This window comes from Coniophora puteana (assembly GCF_000271625.1).
Source record: "Coniophora puteana RWD-64-598 SS2 unplaced genomic scaffold CONPUscaffold_27, whole genome shotgun sequence".
Classification (NCBI taxonomy): Eukaryota; Fungi; Basidiomycota; class Agaricomycetes; order Boletales; family Coniophoraceae; genus Coniophora; species Coniophora puteana.
This window is the reverse complement of record NW_006913079.1, coordinates 1-9,497: the sequence shown is the minus strand read 5'-3', so window position 1 is coordinate 9,497 and position 9,497 is coordinate 1. Positions and strand designations below refer to the sequence as shown.

Below are 9,497 nucleotides of genomic sequence, written 5' to 3'. Positions count from 1 at the left end.
GTCTACGCGCGAGCATCACGAGCTTTGATTTTCTGGGGACTAAGTCTAATCGCAGTACGTTCTCACGCTCAGCCGCGTCGACCCTGCCGGACGCGCCGGACAAGCGCCGGACCCAAACCGCCAGAAAAACCGAGTCTCCCTCCGTCCTCAATGTTTTGATCACTATTAGTCGGGAAAAGAGCGGTGGAAAAGTTTACATTTCTGATGCCTTTTTGCATGGAAAATGACACCTGTCAGCAAAAAGGATAAATTTTTGACCTCGGAAATTTTCCTTTTCTGTGCTTGAGTGGCAGTGTACTGTCATCCCCCGTGAGAATGTTCACCACCGTCAGGATGTACAACTGTGTTTTGTGGCCGTTTCCCCCTCAAAACTCTCAAACTAAATTCATGATAATTATGATCCCATGCCATTACATATCATCCTGCGTTGGATTGGCAAGGGGATGTCTAGAAATGAAGTAACATGGCTCAAAAGACAGAAAATGGGCTCTTTTGAAAAAAATTTGAGCTCGGGTCAATAACCAGCTGCGAAATAACCTCAGGTTGTGTACAAAAGAGTAATCATATATTGATCTAACACCTTCCGCCCCCACTGAAATAAAACTGGGCGCAACCATAAGGCACAAGCTCTCAATATTTTGGACCGATGACAGAGTGTCCTCTCGAGGCTCACTATAATCTTATAGCCGCCGTATCGGCGAACCCGGCTCGGCAATGAGGCCTTGATTTTCGTTTTATGGATCGGCTACTGCCAATGCCCTGCCTAATATGGGCTTATTACCGATATCGGCTCCCACGCAGACTGTACAGTCTGACGGTGGTTGGTCCTAGGTTCTAAAATCAACTGATGCTTGTATAGTAGGGAATCCGTCCACTTTGGTGCTTCGTGGATTTTTTCAGTATTAACTTGGGTCTCGGGGATGCTTCAAACCTTATTTGACAGGACGGGCCTGCGAGGAAAACATTCCAGGACTTACGGAAATTTGGCTGTCTCTTCTGGCAGGGGATAACAGTACGCTCCATTTCTGGACAGGTGTCATGTAAACAGGAACTTGTCCACCGCTCTTTTACCGACTAATAGTGATCAAAACATTATAACAATCCAACACCTCTTCGAGTCACTATTTGTGACGGGAAAATCCCGCTTTGCCTGCGGTGCAAATAAAAGCGGGCAGAAATTTTGAATATACGAGTAAAGTAATAGGATTTTGCATTTCTCTGAAAGATGCACACCAAATATGCAAAATAATGCATAATCAATAATGCATAGCTTCCTTGGAGCAATTATGCATAATGGGATACACGACCGACCCTCGAGTGGAAATTGCAGAGACCGGCACGCTCGGCTGGCTCGGCTATGTCTAAATTGTGCACTCCGAGCTGGCTGCTTGGCCGCTGATACAACAACACTGTGTACTTCACGGACGAATACCTTGAATAGTCGAAATTAGAGACCAAAAACGAAGGAGGAAGTGCGAAGACTCATCAACAAAAGACATAACTGCTGGAAGACTTGGTTATGTCGGCCGGCTCGGGATCCCCTATTCAGATATAGCCGGAGCCTGCCGAGCATGCCGGCCCCTGCAATTTCCCCAAAGGGTCGGTCGTGTAGTTAGTGTTGCCGCGGTTCGGGAAACCAGCTCAAACCGACTCCTTGAAACACACTTTCTTGCCACAATACCGACCAAGCAAGTGTTAATCTTGGCGGTTTTTAGTCTCTACGCAGCGACGAAGTGTTTTATCTGGACTGATGACAAGTGCAAGTACAAGTTTCTTCGGCTTGGTTCCAGCCAGTTCGCCAAATGCGGCAACACTACAGTACCGGACAAGCAAAGTCAACCACTTCAGACTTGTATTTTTGTACACTCCTAAAGTAGGCTAGACCGCATTCTATGCATTACCAGACGTGGATATCACCTGAATGTACACGTTTGCACGAGCCGTTTCCCGAGAAACCCCTGCCGGATATGCTGTGCAATGCCAAAATTTGGCCACCATACGAGAAAAATCGCTACAATATAGGAAAAATCGCCAATCGATCGCATTTCATGTCTGCTGTCTGATCCCCAAGTTTCAAATGATCCTATCGAGCCGATCTCTCAGAATAAATTCCTCGAGTCTCGCATCACCCCTATCATGGCTGGTGGACATTGTGGGTGTCTTCCTAAAGGGAAGAAAACCATATCAGGGCTCCAAAACCAGAAAAAACGCGATCATTCAGACACACTTGATGCCTTGGGGACCTCAGTTTAAAGCCCTGCTAAACATCTTATAAGTATTTGGTAACAATAAATTCAACTACAGTACTGGGGCTGGGTCAAGTAGTGAATAGGACAAGTTCATGCATAAATCTCCTATGAAATGTGAACTTTGGGGTATAGCAGCCTGTTCTTGCATTTCTGTTGGGAGATGCGGCCATTTTATGTTCATTTAATGCCTTCAAAAGTCTACATAGTAGTTTAGGCAACACATGTATTGTATTGAGAGCATAAAACTCCAAATATCCATATGTTTTCGCACTTTCCATACCTTTCAAGACACAAATGCCTTTCTGGATATATTTGTGGCTCCATATTCTACCATTATACTTATATGTACGCTTTTAGAGGCATGCTATACATTCAGGGCCATACTACGAGCGAGTGGTGAGCTATTCCAATTACAGAGATTATGGATTTCAGACATATCCCAAAAGAGTCAGACACAAATAAACCACAACACCGACCTGGCTGAGCAACTAACATCGGAAATGGCCACTCCTGCCTATTTGGGGTATCAAAACATCAACTAAAATCGGCCGAGAGTGCTCCGAAACATAAGATATTTGCGCTATATGTTATGTATGTGACATAACCCCGGCAAGAGGATGGATGGATGGCCGCATGTTTGGATGTAGTAGCTGGACTTAGGGGCTTTCCATATTTATCTGGCAGTACAGCCGTTTGTCATTGACATCATGGAATAGCCTACAAATGCGGCCGGAATAAAGGCAGAGAAACCAGCAAGAATTGCGGTCAAAATAGCGGCCAAAATAGCGGCCGAAATTTGTAGTCAAAAGTACCATATTAACTGTCGGCCTGCCCGACAGGATCGAGTTTGCTGGGGTTGGCTATGCCTGGGCCCACCCGAGAAGTGAGTATACAATTAATACCAACCCCATGGGCCCGTCCGATAAATCACTAGTAAAATATATTTGGCTGGATGGGCCCAACCGACAAGTGGCCAATGGAAAGAAGGTAGTTGAATGGGCCCGCCCGACAGGTGACTAGCGAAAAATGTGTAGCCAGATGGGCCCACCCGAGAAGTGGTTTTTGGACCCTTTGAAAAACTATCGGCCCATCCAAGGGAACAGTATTCATTTGGTCAGTTGTACATCGGCCCTCCCAATGCAATTTAATCATTAATGTGGTTGACCTCAGGTTATAATAGCAGCTTTCTATATAGCATATATTAATGTAGTAGCACATCAACATGGGCCGCCCCGACGCAATCATATAGTGTACAGTACTGTAGCTAAAGTCGCCTCATCCGAGAGGTTACACTCATCAGCCGACGTCCGCTGGACCGAGACCATCGGACGTTTTGGCTGTCCGCTGAGCCGAGACCATCGGACAAGAATGGACTGCATAATGTGGGGGTCATACCCTACCAGTACTCTACTAGCTGTCCCGCTTTGACCTACATCTACGAGTACGTAGTGACAACAAAGTGTATACTATATACGTAGTTTTTCGACCTTAGGTTCGGTCCCCTGTCCACCCCCCCCCCCTCACGAACCGAACCTCCGGGGGGTGGACAGTCCACCCTCTAGTTAGGTCGTCGAACTTAGGCAGGGGGACATACCATTAAATAGGCATAAATATGATTAAATTAATATTAAAGAGTTAAACTAATCCGACTATCCAAAGTATTCTGATAGCCTATGCTACCATTGTTACTTGTTAGACATCCCAGCTAATTGCTCAAGCTGTTCCTTCTATCCAGGTACTCGCAGAGAATTAGAGACCACATCAGGCTCATTATCCATGCCAGGAGCCATGGTGGAACCCAGAGCCCCCAGAACTCAATCAGTGAGACTGTGGGAACTCGATCATATTGAGTACTTTAACTGGAAAGGCGTCAATTAGTGTAAATCGTGTGGTAGCGGGGTTGGAAGGGCGAGCACAACAGCTTGAGCACCTGTGCCGGCATCCAGCTCCTCGGAGGTTGGTTCACTTTGTGTCAATGTCAGGAACATTAGTGAAAGTGCCGCTGAACCTTAGTCAGAGTGTATACAGCACGCTGCTCCCATTTTAATTGTATTCGCCGTCGGTGGTGAGGGCTAATCAAAATATGAAGTCTGAGCAAGCACAAACTTACTGTCCACCCTCGGTTTGGCCCCCCGAACCTATAGGGGGGGGACAGACGGTTATGGAAGGTGCGTTAAAGCTCCGACTTCCCACGCCACTGCGAACCTAAGGTCGAAAAACTACAGTATCTCAGTGTCTTCCGTAGCGTGAGACAAAACGACAGACTTACCCGTTGTCTGGGAGAGATGCCAGCGAGATGCCGGCTTCCACCGTGCTAAACCCCCTATCTTCCATTTGCAACATTCCAACGTTTATATGTTATGTTTATCTAAACATTGGTGTGCACAATTAGTGTACAGTGCTCTTTGGGTACCAGGCATTTCGTCACCGGAAGCTCAAAGTAATTGGGCAACATTTAACCCAGTGCCCTGACCAGATAAGCATTGAAGGGTAGAACACACAAGCGTCTTTCGAGCCGTATTTACTCAATTTTAGGATCTAGCTTCTGAGCTTCGACTATATTATCAAATAGACCTAGCACGGCCCACAAACAAATTTTGGGAGGTAATGGTTGAGAGACGCGTTCAAGATACTTGAAATACATGCATGTTTCACGATGGGCGCGTTGTTTCATCGGGGGCACAGGCATAGTAGAGAACAAGAAGAATAAATCTTGGAATGAATCGTGCCCGCGCGTCGTGGAAGTGGTGGTCACAGCCACAATCGGCAACAGCCGTGCAATGGAGAATCCGGCGGAAAAGGCGGTCCGCAGAGCGGGCCGTCAAACACGTCGATTACCAGAAAGGAAGGAATTGTGATTTACACCTGGTTTGCCTTCGGCACCAGGAACTCCTGCTTGTCGCCCACAGCGTCGCTGCCCCCGCCACATCCGCCCCTCTCGTTTGCAAGCCACCAAGTGTGTTAACACTCGTCTCCCCACGACCTCCGATTAGCGCTCTAAGCACGTACCATCACCTGTCCCATCTTCAAGGCACTGTCCAATCGTTGCGACGATGACATCCATACCATCAGATCTAAGTCTCCCTAGACCCTTCGGGATAACGTCCAAAGTGGCTGCAGTGGCCTACTCTCCTGACGGAACCTGGATTACTTCCATACATGGCGGTCTGCTGAAGGCATGGGACTCGACGACTGGTTTTCAGATCGAAGACAAAATCAGGGCTCAAATAACCGAAGCCCAGCGTTTGTCATTCTCTCCCGATGGTCAACATGTATACACCGGATCGTATCATCAGGTCTCCAAATGGGAAATACAATCACGCAACGCGGTTACTAAATGGCCCACGCATCCTGGTCTTTACATCATTTCTTTATTACACGCACTCGATGGACGGTACATAGCAGCGACAACGCAAGATGTGTCTACCCTACAGAGGTCCCTTCTGTTATGGCCCAAGCAAGGTCCCGAGCAGATGGAGCTTACGAAGTATGATTATGGGGCCATATGCACTGCATTTTCTGAGACCCACCTGGCAATTGGATGCGACGACGGACGAATACTCACACTGCACTTGGCTTCGCGTAGGGCCAGTGAGCCCTTTGCTGCCCACTGCTTGGGTGTGTCGGCGCTGGCCTATTCCCCTGATAGACGCATGCTCGCAAGTGGTAGTCAGGACTGGACACTTCGCATATGGGACGTCGGTGATGATAATCTGGTGGCACATGGCGACCCTTTGGAGGGACACAGGCTGATGGTCACCCACGTTGCCTTCTCGTTTGACGGACGACAACTTCTCAGTGCGTCGTGTGACCGGAGTATACGTGCTTGGGATCCGAGCACAGGACAATGCTTATGGGAAATTTTCAAAGATGCACCTGCTCCCTGTCTCTCTGTTTCGCCCAATGAACATACGGTAGTCTGTGGGCAAGGTCTCCGCCTCAGCGTCCGAGACACCGAGTCGGGAAAGCTTCTCCTTCCCAAGGTAAGCTCATACAGTATTCTTGGAAGTTGTCTTTCATTTATGACATTTTGCCTTGACCAGGAGGACGATCCAAGCCCTCCTAAAGAAGCACTGTGCGTGTATTCAGCACCGACCTCCTTTCTTGTTTTTATCAACTCATATTCCCGCGATCATAGCATGCATGCTGAAGGCCCAATAAATTCTTTGGTGTGGCTTCCCGATGGAAGTCAGTTCGCATCGGCGTCAGGCGGCCAAAACATTATATTGTGGAATGCAATGACGGGAGAGCGCTCCCTGGATCCCTTCCACCCTCCCGATAATGATCCCGACACGGTCAAGACCGTTAGCAAACATCTTCAAACCATTGATTCCATCGACGTCTCTCCAGATGGCTTGTCGTTGGCGAGCGCTGGACACAGTGGTATAGTTTGTTTATGGAATATAGGCACCAAAGAACTCAGCATAATACCTTCCCTGGATCCTGACGACTCCCCAGACTGTGGTTTGGGCGCGACTCCTAACCTCTACAATATCAGTTATTCACTGGATGGTTCCCTTCTCGTCGTCTCTGGGGATAGATCCGATATATGGATGGTAGATGTGTCTTGCCCAAGTACCATGCAGAGGATTCAGACTCCGCACGTCTCTGATGTCGCAGTTCTCAGCGTATCCCCCGATGGCACCAAGGTGGCAACCGGATCAAACGAGGGGGAGATTTACATTTGGAACACTCGAGTAGACCCGCGCAAGTGGGAAGCAATTCTTGCGACTGCTGTAGCGAGCACATTGACGTCATTATGCTGGTCTCCCGACGGAAATCACATCCTTTGTGGGACCTCGTTAGGTGTTTATCTAATGGATATACCATCAACCGATGTGTTCCGGGTGGTGAAGCTCGATGATGTGGTATGCGTACAATATGCACCTGACGGGCGAACATTTCTGGTTGCATCGCGCGCAAATCATCTAGTCTTGATCTGCAATATCAACTGTGTGGAACTTGACAACCCACTCCATAATCTGAAGCACGAAAGCCCAGTGCTGGCAGCTGTCTTTTCACCAAACGGCCTCTTGATAGCGAGTGGCACCAACGATGGATATGTTCGAGTGTGGGGTACAGGAAATGGAAAATTGATCTTGGGGAAAGTACGTGTACGATGTGCATCTAGATTGTTGGAGGAGTGATTCAGTGGTCAGAGAGTTGATGACAGCGTCGAGAAGAGCCTTGGAATCACCATTCAAGAAGTAGAAAGGGATACAGGACAACAGCGGGGAGATTTGGTAAGGTTTTCTTAACGTAATCAATACCATCGCTGAAACCGACGAAAACCTTAGTTCGCTGAAGTAACGAATGATGTGGGTCGCATCCATTTCATACGCTGGTTTTGGCATTCATAATCTGTCTCTGTAGAATCCTGCAGCTACGTCAGAGCATGGGAGAGAACATCAGACGAGCAAAGTGTTTGAGGTAAAAGCCGGTTTTATGGCAATTCTTAGACTGCTCCGTGGCCTGCGCCCCCAAACGAGGAGCCCTGTCGTTGTGGTTCCCGCGCGAGAGAGATCAGTGTGTATTCCTACATAGTCTTGTCCGCTGTAAACCTGACCGAACCCATCCAGCGATTTGCTTACAGGCCTCGTAAACCCAAAGGCAAAACACCTGCTGAGAATAACACAGATACCTCCCAGCCTACTCCCATCCCTGGACAATTAGCAGGATCGTCCACTCCGCCGATCACCGCTCATACATATCCTCCAACGAACATACAGGCTCATGAACAAGAGAGCCTGGTATGTTTTTGCATCCCTCTCAGAAGGTGATGGAAGCGATAGTCGGGGCCCCCATTCAATTTGAGTTTTCGTAACAAACCTTTCCCATGTGTATAATTTTACCAAGTACACCGCCTAGTCGGTATGTATGTACATAGCCTATCGAGGAATTTGTTCGCCAAGAACGTTGAGACTGTTTGTCTGACTAAAACCTATAGTCGCCCAAATTCCTAGCTACAATGAAGTGCCGCCAACGAGCTGTCTGAGCGATGGCCTATTACGCGTGCTATTATAAGATCATGATGACTATGAAGACTACAATTCCGACAGTGATGGCCACCTCTAGCCGTGGGAAACAGGTCACTTCTCCACTATACGATCTGTGAACAAACCTTGTCATTTGTTTGCAGAGAAAGGGAATGACCTCTTCATGCACTTGCAGCAACGTTGCCAAGGGTGCTTTAGACCCACTGAGCTAATCTCCTTGACACTCTACAATTGAGGGGCGGAGACTGCAGCAGTATCAAGCGTGTGTATGAATATTTCGACTACGATCTGATCATCAAGTTGCCGAAGTATAGTCCCCTTTCACTCGTACCACCACCATCCAAGGTGGGAATTTTTCATTCCTCCTCGTTTGACCCCGCGAGAGAGAGAGAGATGCAGAGCTCTATAATGAAAATGTTCAAAAATTTGGCCACCATACGAAACCTCGTGGGAAAAACTTCGGAGGTGCATTTTCTGACGTTTTGAGCATGTCCGAATTTGAATCTGAAGTCAGATTCTCATAAAAAAATCTTGTTCAACTTATATTAGTTTGGATGACTTTGCTTGTTCGGTTCTGTAGTCTTGAACCAGACGCTCTTGATGACGGAACTTTTTCGGCCCTATGGGCAGCTCCGCAGAGCGTCTGGAGAATTTTGACCGTGAAACCTTAGAGCATGTCACGTAGTAACAAATTGTAACGCAATGTAACAAGCCTGTTACCTTCAATTTCCTTTCACGGATGCAGCACGTCTCAATGAAGTTATGCCCTCTGATGTGAAGCGGGTCTGAACCCGCTCGTTTACACGGTCCGGTCACGAGCGTGACCGTGACCGTTGCGCGTGAGGCGTGAGCGGATCAGCCTCCGCGCTCCTCGGCTGTCTCCCAGCCCTGCATCGTGTTATGCCCGCCGCCGCCGCTGCCGCCGTCGGTCCTCATAGCAGCCTGAAAAGGAACGTACCTGGGGATTACAAGCATATCACCGAGGGATCGGGAGCGCTAGAGGAAGGGGGAACAGGCGAGGGAGAGGACTTGGAGAGGACAAGAGCAGGGGAGGAGAACGGGAAGGGCACAACACCAAGGTGCGTTCGCTATCTAGCCGCCGGCCGCACGCGTTCGGGGTACTGACATATGCTGTGACAGCTTACACAGTCCACTAAGCGGGACTGTGTTTCTCCGTCTGCAGCCTGTTGCATTCACGCGTGAAATCCCTGCTTCCCCCGCTGAATTCACTTGAATCAGCTCCCTGCAAGGG

General features: G+C 48.4%; 2 protein-coding genes across 2 annotated transcripts; both read left to right on the top strand.

Annotated features, from left to right (window-relative positions):
- Positions 1-5,359: 5,359 nt before the first annotated feature.
- CONPUDRAFT_16413 (WD40 repeat-like protein) lies at positions 5,360-7,339 on the top strand (the record flags this gene model as incomplete). The annotated part of the gene is made up of 3 exons (XM_007777693.1): positions 5,360-6,134; positions 6,402-6,946; positions 7,238-7,339. Coding segments are annotated over 3 exons (1,422 nt in total), but the record flags the coding sequence as incomplete, so codon positions are not given.
- A 1,806-nt stretch (positions 7,340-9,145) lies between these two features.
- Positions 9,146-9,479, top strand: CONPUDRAFT_160550 (uncharacterized protein; the record flags this gene model as incomplete). Its single annotated transcript, XM_007777692.1, has 2 exons — positions 9,146-9,324; positions 9,386-9,479. The coding sequence occupies 2 exons, from the start codon at positions 9,146-9,148 to the stop codon at positions 9,477-9,479; spliced, it is 273 nt and encodes a 90-aa protein (XP_007775882.1).
- Positions 9,480-9,497: the final 18 nt, after the last annotated feature.